The following is an 18,007-nucleotide window of genomic DNA, read 5'->3' on the forward strand; positions in this document are numbered from 1 at the left end:
TGTTTCGAATCTTTTACTTGAGTTTGCCAAAAAGATTCATTCAGTGACACTTTCTGTTCTTTGCACCAAAGTAGCGTGCGAATCTTTGAGTATCAAGCGAGTCGATTCGATTCACGATTTATAATTGTTCGATAAGAGTATTGAATGAAATGATTTCTTACTAATTTATGGCGTTTCAGAAAAAAAGTTCCATGAACAATGTAGAAAAGTATTTTTGTGCTAACTTATTTAAGACCTGATAATTTTGAACAAATTTAACGAATATTAACGAATATAACGAATATTAATATACTCTATTAATTGTTCTATTAATAATTATTCAGTTTATAAGTTTATACGAATATTTATAACCGTTGTCTTAGAAAGGTATATCAAAACAAGTCATGAGGAAAGATTAGAAAAGAAAGAACCTGGAAAGAATCAGCCTATACTTTAAACAGCAAATATCTGAAATTTAGATTGGTGGAAGGATGTACATTAGTAATAAAAAAAGAGAAAGAGAGAGTTTTTTTCTTGAAATAAGTGATATAGCTCTCATGTGGCTGGGAAAAAAAAAACACAAAGTCATGAACACAAGTGTCCTAAAAGAGTATTTAGTTGTATTGCTCAAGCACAACATTTGAATCAGATTGAAATGTGGCCTAATGTTTTGGGGGCCACTGTACAAATGAAACATACATTAACAGTTGTGCTAAATGTTTATTAAATAAATAAATGATACGTATCTAAATAATCTTACTGTATAAATGTGTAATAAATAAATAATCTCTATAAATAAATAAATAATAACATTACATTGTAGCCTTGGAAAGTTCAGGTGACCAAGCTGCTCCAGTCCCAGAGCTCCTCTCTCAGCTCCTTGGTCACAGAGGTTCCTGCTGAAGCTGCTCTGGTTTAAGAGGATTCTGTTACAGCTGCATCAGTGGATCCTCTCATGGCCTCACCTGTGTGCCACATTAAAGACTTTAAATATCATGAAAATATGAACCATTGATGTTATGCATCAGTTTTAGAGAGGTAAAGCCTCTCATTTGAACAGTTTATATTTATTACTCAACAGGTAAGTAATACAGGTAAGTAACATCTCAAAGAGGTGATACACTACTGTATGTGGCCCTCCATTTACTATTTGAAGCCACGTGAGAGTCAGTGGCCGTCCTGAGGAGAGATCAACCATGAGGTGCTTGGAAAGCTTCTCATGTTTACAGACAGAACTGAGAGTTTGCATTTTGCACAGACATTGCTAATTGATTACTTATCGATTGATGTCTAAAGTAAAATATGCTGATATTTTGAATTAGTTCACGACAATCCAAGCACATAATTGCATCTACTTTGGGTGTCAAAGAAACACAGTTGGGATATGGGTTGTATTATAAGAGGAGTATAATCTAATCTAAATAACTTTTAGAAAATATATTTGAATGGACTTTTCAAAAGGAATCTAAAAAAATTTAGTTTAATAACAGACCATTAAATAATAAAATGTAAACACAGCTTGGTTTGATTCCCAGTGAACACATACATTTGATAAGTGCAGTTTAAATTCCTTAAAAGCATCTGCCAAATTTATAAAAGTAAATAATCTAATAATATTTCTATCACATTTATAATATGTATTTAACTGTCATAAAAGAATTAATGAAAATATCATGAAAAACTATGGAAGTATTGTATATTTGTGTATAATTTCACATATAATAACAAAGTCAAATTATCATGTAAATTCCCATTGTAAACATTTTCAGATTCTGTACGGTTATTAGTACACTGATCCAAATCTATGGCACCAACCAAGTAAAACTCCTTTGTACAGATCACCCGCAACAGTAACAAGACTATGTAAAGAAAGCAAGGGGGAACACAGCTTAAATAGGCAAACTAAAACAAGCAAATGATAAACAGGTGGAAGAAATCAAACCCTAAGAGTCCAGGCTTGACAGGGTAGTGCCCTCTGGAAGAGCTCTAACTGGTGGGTGTAGCAGATGGCTGTTCTGAAGCACAAAATGAACTTTGAATCCATTTCTAAAGCTTTTTTTTTTTTTACTTCAGATATCTTATTTGTACTGTGCTTCAGAGTGCAATTCATTTATGAAATATGCTTAAAAAACTGCCCTTCTACTCCTGTTAGGATAACTTCAAATAGGACTAAGCAGTGGTCTGGAAATTTAGGAAATTATAGGTGGTTGTCTATTTTGGATTCCCACTGTATATTAGAAAAAGTGAATTGTAGTAGACACTGAACATGAACAGGCTCAACAATAAGCCTCATGCACAACATGTACAGTGCCTTGCAAAAGTATTCATACCCCTTCATTTTTGTCACATTTTGTTTTGTTGCAGCATTATGTTAAACTGCTCTAAATTAATTTTCCCCCACATCAATTTACACTCCATACACCATAATAATGACAAAGCAAAAACCAGATTTGCCAATTTGACAAATTTATTAAAAATAAAACACTGAAATAAGTACATTGCATAAGTATTCATACCCTTAACTCAGTACATAGTTGAAGCACCTTTACAGCCTCAAGTATTTATGGGTCTGATGTGACAAGCTTTGCACATCTGCATTTGGCAATTATCTGCCATTCTTTGCCTCCCCTTTTCACCTCTCCATCTCTGTCAGCTTGGATGGGGGCTGGCAGACATTTTCTAGAGTCCTAGTTGTTCCAATCATCTTCCATTATGGACAATGCTTCTGTCAACCTTCAATGCAGATTTTTTTTTTCTGAACTCTTCCCTAGATCATCGCCTTAACGCAAGTCTGTCACTGAGCTCTACAGGCAGTTATCTTGACCTCAGGACTTGGTTTTTGCTCTGATATGCATTTTCAGCTGTTAGACCTTTTATGAGAGGTGTGTGCCTTTCTAAATCAGACTCATTCAAATGAATTTGCCACAGTTGAACTCCACTCGAAGTGTAGTAACATCTAGAAGCAATATGAATGCTCCTGAGCTAAATTTCGAGTGTCCCAGAAAAGGGTATAAATACTTATGCAACGGGATCTTTTCAGTTTTTTATTTGTAATAAATTTGCACAAATGTTAAAAACTTATTTTTTATTCACTCCCTACTCCATTATGGAGTAGGGAGTGCACTGCAAAAAATGCTTTTCTTACTTAGAATTTTTGTCTTGTTTCCAGCCAAAACATCAAAAAATTCTTAAATCAAAAAGGATTTTCTAGACAAGGAAAAAATATTGTCTTGTTTTCAGAAAAAATAAGTTAAAATTAAGTGAGTTTTTGCTTGAAACAAGCTAAATAATCTGATAATGGGGTAAGAAAAATAATCTAGTTGTCTGCTTGAAATAAGATTATTTTTCTTACCCCATTGGCAGATTATTTTGCTTGTTTTAAGCAAAAACATGCATAATTTTGACTTATTTTTTCTGAAAACAGGACAATATTTTTTTCTTGTCTAGAAAATCCTTCTTGATTTAAGAATTTTTAGATATTTTGTCTGGAAACAAGACAAAAAATCTAAGTAAGAAAAGCATTTTTTTGCAGTGTGTAGATTGATGTGGGAAAAAAGTAATTTAAAGTAGTTTAACATAAGGGAGCAACATAACAAAATGTGAAAAAAATGAAGGGGTATGAATAATTTCGCAAGGCTCTGTATACAGCAACTGAAAATATATATTTTAAAAAATCATACGAGGAAGAGATGTACATGAAACATCCACTTGATGGAGACAGAGTCCAATGTGATCTTCCAAACCTCTGGCACAAAGGCTAAAACATACAGTAGATGTGTGCTTTAGTTAATGTGATGGGTGGAGCAAAATTGCTTTCCCTCCCACATCATGACCTTCTCCACCCGTAACCTTCCTTACATTGACAGTAAAACAATCACAGCATAAATATGCTCCGCAGCGAGGGAGGGTGAATTACCTGACTTTGTATTTAAAGGGCACACTTATATGTAGAGATGTGGGAGGATGTGATTGTTTTCTTTTCATGCTAGCTGCCACAGTTAAGTCTTATCCAGAGTTCAGGATTGCTTTGCGTCCTCCACAGACAGTGATAACTGATAGTAGAGCAACTCGAACACTCTTGTGAGCTCAGAGCACTTCATTACTATGCACTAGAGATGTTTGAGATGACTGATTTATGTGGAAACAGAGCACTTCATAGCGCTGAAAGCCTTTCACTGTGTTTGAATTTTGGAGATTGATTAGGGACAAGCTAACAGCAGCGGGCAGAGAATGCTGAAGAGGGTCACGTCTCGAGACATGGATTTGGCTCACGCTTGTTACGAATGGTGACTCCTGAAATGTGGAGGTGAAAAATGATTAGTTATGATTTACTATCTATCTATCTGTCTGTCTGTCTTAAATACTGTCCATCTTATTTTTCCTGTAAGAGCAGACACAGCCATGGTTCTGGCTTAAGTAAGTCGTAAGTCTGTCTGTTGTGTGGAGAACGGTGTGGACACACCGTTCGGAAGATCTCCTCCTTTCGTTCCTGGAAAAGGAAACATACAACCATCAGCTCATTGAATATCCTTCGTCAACTACTTCAACTCTGAACTGCGATACTTACCTTTTTCTGCACGTCATTCTTCTTCTGCTGCTCTGCTGTAAAAATAAACATCTGTATCTTCACTTACTTCAGTTGTCGGTCTGCTTCCATAACAATGTCAGAATAATAGCTAAATTAGTTAAAAATAGAACTGGATGAGTTTGACTTGATGGGAAAAGCATTCAGCAAACAAGGGTCCTGGATCCATGTTAGTTCTGTGAATATTGTGATGCACCTCTTCAGAAAATCTTTAAATGTACAGTTTTAATCTTCATAACATACATATAACCTACCTCAAGTGATTTATAATCAAGGTATGTTTTTATATATAGCAGTCTACCATTAACATTGCAGCAGTCCATAATCATATTCAAGGTTACAATCATCAATTATTTTAATTAAGAACCATTAGTACTATTACTTACTTCAGTCTCCATCTCATTAAAAGAAAAAAAAAAACATTAACTGTAATGTCAAAGTAGGTTATTCTGGATGATAGGAATGCGCTTCTGTCCTTGAAGTTGGACGATTATTCCTTTTTGGGCTGGAATCGATTCAGTCTGTGTAGAAAGGATGTACATGATGTATAACTGCTTTTGTTCTGGGATGTCTGTCCCATATAGGACTGATGCCAAAGAGATGTCAGGACACTAAAATGATAATTACAACTAGATTTGAGTACTTTCTATTTTTACTGTATTAAAGTAAACAATTACTACATAATGCTTTTCATTTAAATAGAGCTAATAAAATAAGTTATTTATATATTTTTTCTGCATTTTGCATTTTGATTTAGTCTTTGCTTGTGCATTGCATAGATTTTTCCCAGTGTAGCTATGCAGTTGTTCAGGTCAAGTTTGGTTTTAGGGCTTTTAATATGATATATTTTTATATAGTCTTATAAAGTGCCGCACACAACCCAAAATATCCACATTATTGTGGTCTCTTGATATGATTTGTTTACCCTGTTCAACTTACAGTAAGTTTGAGATTTAATTTTGCTATTTTATTGTACACTGGGTGAAATTGCAAGTTTGATCTTTTAAAAAATGAATAAATAAATGTTGAAATGCTATTATGCTGGAATTATTAATTTGGTCACTCCAACGATTATCAGAGGTGCTGGATTCTAAAAGATTAATTGACAGAAGATGCTGAGCAGGTGGAGCGATAATGGAGGTCACTTTGCACATTTATCGAGCACAGGACAAACGATGTAATAATTAATCTCTACGGGGATTGGCGAGGCCTTTGGAATAGATTAGTGGCCGATTAAAGCATTCTGTCTTTAGTAGTAGTACATGAGGGACGGCCGTGTATGACGACTTGTGGATTTCATTAACAATCTTTAACTGGAAGGTTAACACCTCGTACTGCGTCGCAGCATATGGCCGGGAATGTGAGGCTCCCGAGGGCCAACACATTTATTTCTCATTACGGAAGGTTAAACATTTTACTTGACAACTGAAAGCTGGAGAGAATTTGTACCTAGTTCAATCTCAAAAAGAATTGCTTTTTAAAATATAGTTTCAAATATTATTTATTTATTGTTAAATCTTATAGACCTTTTTCCTGAGTAAACGATGAGCGCCACCATTACGAATTCTAACGTCAGATTGAATGCTTTTCTGTTCTGGTTTCCATAGGAACTCATTCAAATAGCGTCCATGTGTTTTTAATGTAGTTAACGTCCGCTGCTTCGTGTCATCACACTCATTAAAGTGAGGCACTGACAAATGACGGTCATTGCGACATTGCCAAGTGATGGCGCTATGGAGCCATGTGCTTTTTAAAAACATTTTAATAGGTTTAACATTAGTTTATTAGCTCGGAATATACCCTAATTTGACTAGAAACAATGCAGACCGGAAATGCAAAGCATTCTTTCAGTTAAGAGTCGGACTTACTTCCGTGTTCAGGAAAAACGTCTATATCACTGCAGGGTGACATTATTTTTATTATAATTAAGTATATTTCATTACTGTAATGCATTTGGATGTTTTACTGGTGAGCAATTTTGTCATATGTATTATTTAATATTTGTACTATTTCTTTATTTTCATTGAGTATTTTTACGGTTTTAAAGTAAAAAAAAAACACTGTTCATACCATTCAAATTAAATTAAATTAAAATTAAGAGTAATGTTTTTTAAGCAAATTATTATTATTTTGCTTTTTTCTTTTGATTTTCGGGGGAATAATAAGACCAATGAGATTCACATAAAATAAAGCTGCAAACAATACAAATATACTGTATGCCAAAAGGGAATTTACAGTCTATATTTTACATATTTATACACTCTCAAAAAGGATGTTTGTGTTATGTCTATTTTAGCACATTTTGTGTTATTTTGTGTTAAATGTGTGTTAAAAATGAAAAAGAAAAAAAGAAAATATCCAACACAGTGTGTCCATCACAATATGTGGTAAATATCAGCCAATCACATTGCTGCTTGTCTCACTTCATGAGTGTATTCGACTGAGAAAAGCGAATTTCCTTGTGCTTCAAGTTTTCATCGTCAGCAGACATAACTTCGATGTGTGAAGGTAAGAAATGTTTGTATTTGCCATTATACGTTTTTAAAATGTCTTTTGTGATCGTTTGTAGACGTCGAGGGGCATTTGGCGCATATACATGACAGCCGGAAAACTGCCTCATGAATGGCGATGCGCCTGCTGCACATCTCGACAGTGGGAGCTTATTTTAACAAGCTTTATAGTTTATTTTGTTAGATTAATTGTGAACAGGCAACAGGAAGTCACATGTTTAATACTGTTGTGGAAGCCCAGCAACATTTTAAAAATATCAACAAGTGTTAAATAGGGTAGCAACATGCTAGAAACATGTTAGCAACATTTAGCTAAGTGCTAAAGCATACTCTTAATGCAATGAAACAGGAAGTTACTGTAACTCAGGCATGCAATGTCCAATCAGCCCCAAATTTCACATGTTTGAGAACAGTCCTGACCTGAAGATATCTACATGCCAATATTCAGTTATAGTCACAGCGCCACCTACTGTCAACAGGAAGTGACATGTTTAACACTGTGATACACTATTAGCAACACACTAAAAAAGCCATTGAGTGCTAAACTAGTTTAAAACGTACTCAAACATGCTAGCAACACTTACTTAGTGCTAAAGCATGTTGTTAAAGACATAAAACAGGAAGTTACTGTAACTCAGGCATGCAATGTCCAATCAGCCCCAAACTTCACATGTTTGATAAGACTCCTGGCCAATATTCAGTTATAGTCACAGCGCCACCTGCTGGCAACAGCAAATTACTTGTTTTACACTAACCTAAACATGCAATGTACAATTTGCACCAAACTTGACATGTTTGGCAATAGTCCTGGCCTGAACACATCTAAAAGCCAATATTTCGTAATAGCACCACCTGTTGGCAGCAGGATATGTTATGTATTACTCTCAAGCATGCCATGTTCAATCTGCACCAAACTTCATATGTTTGATAAAATCGCTGGCCTGAAGACATCTGCATGCCAATATCCAGTTATACACATAGCACCACCAGGTGGCAGCAACAAATCTGGCACATCTAAATGACTTTGACATATTCCTCCTAAATTTACTATGTTAAGAGCATAGTGCCCACCATTCGCCACAGGTCGGCGGTGAGCCCGGTGCGAGGGCCCACCCATCGCTGCTTGCAGCTTTAATTAATCATTGACACGCTGTAGCGCTTCACATGAGGAAATGCATGCCGTTCATCGCGTCATTCTCATTGAAAATCAACTGATTCGTGGTGCCATGTGTTGTGCAAACTGCCATAATGCTTAAGCTTTTCTTGCCTTTTTAGCTATCAATATTTTACAATATTCATTATGTGTAGCCTATGAATAACAAAAGTATCTTTATTTTACTCTTGCAGCTTTGAATGGAAGACACTCCTGAAGCGCTTGTGGCAGTTACTGACGTGACAAGAGACAAACAAGAGACTTCATCTCAAGACCCTCACCATCATTTGTATGCAGATGAAAATATGTAAATAAAACGATTAATGCTTAAGAGGTTGTCAAATACCACTTTTTTATTTAAAGTATAAACTTTATAAACCATTAACAACGTTTCACTCAAGGAACAATTAAAATGTTGAAATGACTGTGATTGTATTGTGATTGTTTACCTCTCTTTTTTTAACCTTTTTGAGTTATAAGTTAGTTTGCTGTGTCTTTATTGCATACAAGATTTGTTCAAAAATAACACATACTTGACACAAAGTGTGTATTTATAACACAATAGTGTGTAGAAAAAATCAACACATTTTCTGTGTTAGCTGGAATAACACACTGGTTGAGTTAAAGGATAACTATTGCCAAAATGCAACCTGGGCTGTTTTTTTTTTTTTTTACTGTAAATGAGACAAACATATATCTAAAAGCATAATTACGACAAACAAGCCGTTTTTGAAATTGACTGTGATTTTGTTTTGTTTTCAATGGCCGGTGAATGGGAATACTAGGCATAAATTTGAGCGCATCAAAATCGATATTTTTACAACACTAAGAAGGCTCGACACACCATGAAACTTTGCTCGAAGTATCGCCTGGGTCTCTACACATGAACTCAAGCATTGAGAACATTGTTTGTGTACACAGAGTTTACTAAAAAGAAAGTTTTTGAACAACTCACTTTCACTGTTTGGGTTTCCGCTCGCGGCCGTCTTGCCAGTCAAGACGTGTCGATCTCCGAATGCGAGGATGGATAGCTCCTAAAGCATATTTCCATTTAAATGCACGGCTAATTCGTTGTTTTGTCGCAAGTGAAAAACAATATTAACCTTCTAGTTGTAAAAAGAGCCTCATATAAGCCTAATATTTCATCCTATGGAGTCCTTTCATTCGCATTCGGAGATCGACACTTCTTGACTGGCAAGACGGCTGCAAGCACAAACTCAAACAGTGAAAGTGAGTTCAATTTTTACCCACCTGATTTCTCACTGGAATGCAATGAATCTCAGTTTGAGAGCTACAGGTATGGATCATCTTCATCTTGGCAGTCAGGGTGAAGGTCTCTGTGGGGTTTTAATGCTCTTGCTCGTGTCTTGACAGAACATCCAATTATTTAAGTGGACAGACCTAAGAACTGTAATTTCATCTTGTGCCCTTTTTCAAACCCTGTCCTCTCAACAGACACTCTTAAAAATAAAGGTGCTTCACGATGCCATAAAAGAACCCTTTTTGTCTAACTGGTGCAATTAAGAACATTTAACATCTGAGGAACCTTTCTGTTTCACAAAAGGTTCTTTAGATTATAAAAAGGTAAGAAAGAGATAGTTCTTTAAAGAATCTTTGACTGAATGGTTCTTTGAGGAACCAAAAATGGTTCTTTAATGGCATTGCTGTGAAAGACATTTTAAAGCACCTTATTTGTGTAAGAGTCAATGTACTGCAAGCAACAGCCTGGAAAATCCTTCTAAACAGTGTCTGGAATCTAGAAAACACCTCCAGATGTTCTGACAATGCAGCACCTTAATTATTTTTGCTCTGTATGGCAGTTTCCATTGTGACAGTTCCTCAGAAACCGGTCTAATCCTTTTGGAAACCAGTCAAAAATGATCTCAATGATGTAAGCTGTCAACAAACCAAGAGCCAAGAAAGATACTGAATCAAAGTGCTCAGTGCTGCCACTGTTATGGTCTACATTTTGAGGGTTTGATTTATAGCAAGTGACTGGAAATCAGAGTTGGATAAACTTCAGAACTGATAAATTGGCATCCTTGCTACTAAACTGGAACTTGAATAGATTTGGAGGACAAAGCATGTTGACTTGGAATCACTCAAAAAACAAAAAAAAAAAACAAAAAAAAAAACAACATGGTCCAGTGTAACATGTTAATATGAAGGAAATTTCTACATTATTTTTTTTAAAGAAGAATTTACTGAACAGCAACACAGTAATAAGTGATACATTTGCAAAAAAATAAAAAATAAATAAACCTCTTCATATCAATCCCTGATGTGTAAAGGACAATTTACTGTCAAAACAATTAACAAAGCAATCAAAAACGTTAATTTGGCCATAGGGCATTACACAGTGTTCAACACATTATTTTTAGCTATCTTTATTGAAATGGTTGACATCAACTTTTTTAATTACATAGGCTATAAAATATTGAGCTATAAACTTAAAGTGTAGGCTGTTACCTTTTATGTGGTTAGTTGCCATCAAGTACTGATGTTTTTTCCTTATTAAATTTAACTGCATAATTTTTTTTTTATTTGTAGTAGCTTGTTGTATTATTATTATTTTTTTATGTGGCATAAAACTTATTGTAACACTATAATCCAATGTCGTGTCGACAGTGTTGGGGAAAGTTACTTCTAAAAGTAATGCGTTTCAATATTGAGTTACTCCTCAAAAAAGTAACTAATTACATTACTTAGTTAATTTTTATGGAAAGTAATGCGTTACGTTTGCGTTACTTTTTAAATCTGGGCTTGCTTGTTTGTTTTTAATATAAAAAGTTTTATTTTTTGCAAATGTAAAAACCATTTCACTCCAAAAGCCTCAGGCTTAGAGAAAAGTAAATTCACGTCTGCACAGTCGACTGCAGATAAAAAAGTCAACTCTTTAGCAGTAGAAAAAGGAAAACAAATGTTAAATTATAATTTTTGCTTATTAGCATGGATGAATTTGATCATCGAAGGTCAGCAGCAAAGACATCGGTTAATAAAATGGGGTTAAATGCATAAAGGATATTTGTATTATTTAACATGCTTAATTATTGCAGGTTCACGAGTTCGCCCTTACCTCTAATCTGCTTGAGCAAGTAGAAAGCATATTTTGGCGTGCTGTCCTGGGGGAGGGCTCCAGGCCCGGAATACAAGCAGAACCCAGAGAACTCCCCCTATCCATAGTATGGGATAAAAACAGATTAGAAGTGGGGAATTGGGGTGAAGGAGGGATGCCAAGAAACTATCACAGGACGGAGGTAAGAAGGCGGTCTGTTTATATACGTGTTGTGCTGGTTAGGATGATTGAGTAAACGAATTACACCTGTGCCAAATTGGTTGATTATCTGATCGTGCTCCTCCCGAACCTTGTTAATAAAACATCATTTTGTGTCATTTTCTGAGTTGAATTTCACATTTTTTTTTATCCATTTTGAAGAATACTGTTTCTGTTTTTTTTAGTGAGTGAGATAAATTAATGCTTGTTCACATTTATTCTTGAACTAAACAACATCTTACAATTTCTCTCAACATGGGGACAGTAGAGCTTTTAATCAGTAAATGGGGAAAAAGGTAACTGGCGTTACTTATTTGAAAAAGTAACTCAGACATTTTCTTGTCAATTAAAAAGTAATGCGTTACTTTACTAGTTATATTAAAAAGTAATAATATTACGTTACTCGCGTTACTTGTAATGCGTTACCCCCAACACTGCGTGTGGATGATAGCATGTTTATGAGCACATAATACTGAAAAAATGCATTTACAGAAGTCGTTCCATTCAGTAGATTTAAATTCAAATTATAACTAAGTATTATATTTGTAATTATATATTTGCAATAATTGAATCGGACTTTAAAAGGCATTCTCAAGTCATTTATGAACACGCTGCTAGTGTTTCTGTGTGGTTAATCATGTGGTTACAGGGCGAGCTAGAGCACAACGACTGGAAGTCTGTTTAGCTGCCTTAAACCTGACATAATGCACATTCCCTATTAAAAACATTCAACGTTACAAAGAGTAGCTACAACTATTCAATGGTGTTCCCAAACGTTTATGTAAACACAAAAGCGCGTCCCATTCACCTGAGCAACCTACCCTTTCAGTATAATTGCGATCAGTTTCAGAGTGTTAATCAATTCATTGTAGATGTACATAAATACATCGTTAAAATAGTTTTGTTTAAAATGATTCCATTTAGTGGATATTTAACCGTTCCATGTCACCAAATGACAAATTACGCGACACACCAAGATTGCGCCTTCCAAAATCGTTTTAAAGCAATAGTTTAACAGAAAAGCACTTGCTATCCCTATAGCGAATACTACTGAATATGGTTAACTCTTTATTCTCATTTCCAATGACGGAAAGTTGTCGCATGTCATTCTCTTATGCGTAAAGTTATCATAAATGCGGGTGCATGAGTCAAATAGCAGAGAGGGGACGTTTGTTGACACGTTGGCACGTACCCTTGTTTAACCCCCATGCATGTGAATAACGAACCATGTATAGTCATCTAAACATACTGTATGTCTGAATGGGGTTGCTGGAGCGTTTGGATTATCAAAGGCGATACGTCATTGCTAGCTGCAGCGATTGGCTGGATTCCTCTCCTTTTTCTCCAGAATTTGCAACCACGACCGGTCTTCGCCTCCGGAGCAGCGACATCCCCACAGTAGAGGCAGGTAAACTACCGGTTTTAATGTAGATCTTCGCATGTTCGTTTGATTGAAGCTCGTTATCTCTTTTCCCCGTTTGTGAGCTACTTTAGGCTTTCCTTCAGATTGTCATTGACGAACAGCCCTGCTTGCTGGCTGATCTGAAGGAATGCCGCAGTTGAGAAACCAATGCTGAAGCAAATGAATGCTTTTCTGTAATTGTGAAAGACTAGCTTGGGGAGCACTGGCTGCGAGAATGTTACGCAAACGCGACATTATTTGCGCACAAGTTCGCGAGCAGCAGAGGTTCGCTTTTGTTCTGAAAGAGATTGTGTGAATGCGTCAAAGGTGTGGATTTGAAAGTGTTTTAAAGGACGATTTCTACGTCAAAGTGTAACGTGACTTGAAATGTAATTGATTTTTTTCTTCCGCACATGCTCTTTTCTAACGCTGGATTCCTCATTGGATCTATTTTAGGTGGACTTGTTTCCCTCAAGAGAAATGAATGCAATATAGCGCCGCGTTCGCAGGGCTGGACATTTCCATTCGCGTTCGTCTCCTCAATTCTTCCCTGCAATAGAGACACTGCCTGAACCGGACTAAATGAGTGCCCGGACCTTGGAGAGACTGGCGCTTTCCATTCCCCACTGTGCCTTAAACGGAACCGCTCGGACCAGCAATGGCACCTGCTTTGACCGGGTGGATCAGCTGTTCCAGGCGTTCTCGTCCACCGCCGTGCTTTTCGTGCTCATCGCGATGATCATTGGGATAATATTCGTGTCCGTCACGACCTTCCACTTTCACAAAAGCAAGATGAAAAAGCGCAAGATACAGAAAGCCCAGGAGGAGTACGAGCGCGACAACTGCAGTCCCAAAGCGGTCAAAGGCAAGCCGGTGGTCCGGCAGTGCATCATGGTGAGACCCCCCGCGGCAGTGCGCAAGAGTGATCCAAACGCGGAAGACCCTGGCGTGACAGAGGACGTGAGACACTCGGGACAGGCGAAGGATGATAACTTGTTGGAATCGGTCGCTGTGTCTTGATAACGCAGTGCCAGCCTTTGGAGGACGCTGTACATAACCTCTGTATTCACATGATATTACCTACGGAATATATCGATTCTTTGTATAAGCAGTAGAGTTGATAAGTTTCATCGTAGATCCCGGAGGAGGCTTTGGAAGAGATCTAGGAACGGTCTGAGGAAGACTATAAGGAATGCTTCTATCACAATTACGAGCCAATCCTAACGGGATCGAACAAAGAAAGTATCGAGTAAGATCCTATAGGATAAAATGAAAAGAAAAGGCATTAATGAGCTCATCTAAGAGGATTTTATAGAACATGAATGGAATTTCTATCATAATTAGAAGTCAGAGCTAATGAGATCAAACAGAAACCCTCTAATAATAATAAAGAACAATTCTAAAAGAATCGTACTGAATATTAATAGAATTTCTATCCCAATTCCAATCCTATAATTTAATCAAACAAGAGAGTGTGTCATACATTCCTATTGGAAAAATTAAAATCTAATAGGATTTAATTGAATATTTAAGAAAGTTCTATCATAATTAGGAGTCAATGCCAATGAGATCAAATAGAAACGCTTGTTAAATCAAATAAACTCCTGAATTCTGTGAAAATTATATTAATCAATTAATCCAGTAGGATTGTATTGAATGTTCATCATTTTGTTGATATAGGATTGAATGAAAATCATCTAAAAAGAAAAATATTAGTTCTTGGGGGGAAATTAATTAATTAATCTGAAAGGATTTTACTGAATATTAACGGAATTTGTATCATAATTCAGATTCAGCCCAACTGGGACAAAACAGGAGTCATATATAGAATTAAAATTTTGAGGGTAAAAAGACATCAATCAGCCAGTCCAATAATGGATTCGTATAACAATTCAGAGCATAAAAACCCCTCAGAATAACATTCAGTAGGATTTTACTGAATCGCAATCTGGAGCCAATCCAAACTGGATCAAACATGAATCATCGAAAAAATAAATAAACAAATAACATTCTGCTGGATGAACTGAGATGCCTGTTCTTTTTTCTCAAGCCTCTTTTAGATAGAATTTCAGTAAATCCAGTAAGATTTGGTTTTATCCCATTAGGATTGTCTAAAAATTGTGACAGACGTGCCATTAGCGTTCCTTTAGGATACGGGCCCAGCATCTGTACATGCGGATTGTCTCATCCACTCTTCTTCATATTGTTGTGCCACCAGGAGGAATAATTGTAAACAGGGTCGTCACCATGGACAAATTATGGACCTGCTGACAGTACTCCAGAGTTTATTACTCAGCGGTGAAGGAGTAGTGAAGTTCCTCAAAGTTAAAGGGACGGTTCTCTTGTATAAAGTCTGTACAGACGCTGTCCAGTGCTGAAATAAGGACAGAGACGACGGTCTTTTATCGTGTAGAACTTCAACACAACTCACAACGATTTCATTTGATTTGGGTTTCGGAAACTCTTAGGTGTTACTCTTTTAGGCAACATTGCTGTTTCTTTTGACAAATATTGGGATTTTCCTTTATCTCAGTGGCTTTTTCAAGATAGAAGCGCAATTCGTGCCATTCTGGCTTGGCATGAATAGGTTTAGTGTTTTAACCCCTTTATCCCCGAGACTGTTAATGTGCAACTGCAGCTGCTAGTGGTAGTATAGCCTATACTTGTTTTGTTCATGGCACTGTATAATCATAGTAAAACTTATGTAACCTGAGGCATTTGGGTTTTGTGTTACAGCTCTGTATTAATGCTCTCTTTTTTGCATTTTTGCTCTAGATTACTATAACGCTAATGATCGAGTATTATATTTTTTATCATTCTAAACTAGTGTAACAATCAATAAGTAACAAGAGTACAGGTTATTTTCATGTATTTTCTTGACGTTGTGTTGAACCGGAAATGGAAGTTATAGACCGAAATCACGTATTGTAACAGATCGCAGTTTGAATTTTTGTTTTTATTTTGTTCAATGCATACGATTTTGAATTACTAATAAAGTATTGTGCAAATTGGTGAGTCATTATTTGAATTCAAACACACTCTTTATCGAAAACTACACCTTATTGTTTAGGCAGATCTAGGCCACTTTCTTAAAAGAACTGTAGCCTAAATAGATTACAGAAATATTCATAGAAATCATCATTGAATTAAAAAACACCATAACTTAAGAAGCATGCTAATCATCATAGTTTTTGCAGTTATCGCTGAGTCTTAAAGTGCAGTGTTTAAATCTGTCTGTCTGTCTATTGTTCTGTCTGTTATACTATCTATCTATCTATCTATCTATCTATCTATCTATCTATCTATCTATCTATCTATCTATCTATCTATCTATCTATCTATCTATCTATCTATCTATCTATCTATCGTTCTATCGTTCTATCTATCGTTCTGTCTGTTATTCTATCTATCTATCTATCTATCTATCTATCTATCTATCTATCTATCTATCTATCTATCTATCTATCTATCTATCTATCTATCTATCTATCTATCTATCTATCTATCTATCTATCTATCTATCTATCTATCTATCATCTATCTATCTATCGTTCTATCTATCTATCCATTGTTCTGTCTGTTATTCTATCTATCTATCTATCTATCTATCTATCTATCTATCTATCTATCTATCTATCTATCTATCTATCTATCTATCTATCTATCTATCTATCTATCTATCTATCTATCTATCATCTATCTATCTATCTATTGTTCTGTCTGTTATACTATCTATCTATCTATCTATTGTTCTGTTATTCTATCATTCTATCTTTTTTGAATACTTTTCATTTAAACTTTTTTAACTGTTTCCTCACATACTTTGGTTTTTGAGATAAAACTGAGAGTTCTTTGATGTTTTATATTTTAAAAATCATTTTAGTTCTACTTCTTGAAATTTTATCAATTCAGTATCCTGTTTAAAACCTCAATTCAAGTTCAGCAATTGAATTGTAATGTGAAAGTCCTTCTCAGTTCAGTGCTGAATGGCTCACAGTGAAACACAAAGCTGCTGTTGGCGTGTTCCTGACGGAGGTGTAGGATGTGAAACACAGGAGTAAAGCGCAGCTGTCAGCTGTCTAAACCGTGCTTTGGAGCTGAATCCAATCACCCTTCACAAATCAAATAATTATCATCCCTTCATCTATGTTAAAAGGCTAATTGCTTGACTGCTGCAGTTTCCACTTTGTGTGGGACATGAACAATAGAGACAGAGGAGCACTGCTGGCTAAAGAACAACATCTCCTCTCATCTTTGCTCACTGTTTTGCTTTCTTCTCGAACTGAACGAGCAGAGCGGTTAGTGTGTGATAGCAGTGACAAAAGGGAAAAGAATAAACAGAAAATGTGGGAGATCTTTGCGCCTCCCCTGCAGCCAATCAGAGAGCGTTTGAGTAAATACACCTGTGTGTTCCTCACTGTGCCAAACTTGTGCCCACTACACAGCCCACTCTCCTCTCTATGTCTCAGTGTGTGTGGGCTGCCGCCGCAGCGCTCTGTACACGTAACGGCTCTCTCGGCCCACATCGCATTAGTGTGTCAATTTATTATTCGCTATGATAAAAGAAGAAGATTGCGGTTGGATGACTGTAATTAATCTGAAAGTTTATAAAATGTTTTCTTTTTGCTGAATTCATATGTCTTCTGTACGTTAGCTATTTCATCCCACATAATGGAAGTGTTTGGTGATTTATCAGAGTGATTTTCAAACCCCACATCATAACACAACGTTATTCCAGACGCAAATCTGCATCAAAATGTCAAGGTCAGTAAAGGTTTTCCTGAATGAATCTATCACTATAGTTGGCCTTGCATGGCATAGCAGCATGAAAAATGGAAAGAATGCTAAATAACAGCAGCTCTCAACATCGAGGGATTGTTTTTTAGATTTTAACTGGCCCAACAAACTGACTAATTAAAAAAAAATAATAATTAAATAGAAGTTTTTTATTTATTTAAACAATTACAACTAACAAAACACCAGCATGCATTCACATGCATGACATTGCCAAGACATAAACACATGTAGATAATCATTGTTTTAGCTTAAAGCTCCTTGAGAACAAAAATAAATAAAAGTGATTTAAAAGTTATTCAACCTTCAA

The 18,007-nt window shown here is 35.9% G+C and overlaps 1 protein-coding gene across 1 annotated transcript; it reads left to right on the forward strand.

Annotated features, from left to right (window-relative positions):
- Positions 1 to 12,755: 12,755 nt before the first annotated feature.
- Positions 12,756 to 15,902, forward strand: LOC141285054 (uncharacterized protein C11orf87 homolog). Its single transcript, XM_073818093.1, has 2 exons — positions 12,756 to 12,909; positions 13,360 to 15,902. Exon 2 carries the CDS (start codon positions 13,486 to 13,488, stop codon positions 13,921 to 13,923), a length of 438 nt encoding a protein of 145 aa, XP_073674194.1. The 5' UTR covers positions 12,756 to 12,909; positions 13,360 to 13,485; the 3' UTR covers positions 13,924 to 15,902.
- The last annotated feature ends 2,105 nt before the right edge of the window (positions 15,903 to 18,007 follow it).

Source organism: Garra rufa, chromosome 14, assembly GCF_049309525.1.
Source record: "Garra rufa chromosome 14, GarRuf1.0, whole genome shotgun sequence".
Classification (NCBI taxonomy): domain Eukaryota; kingdom Metazoa; phylum Chordata; class Actinopteri; order Cypriniformes; family Cyprinidae; genus Garra; species Garra rufa.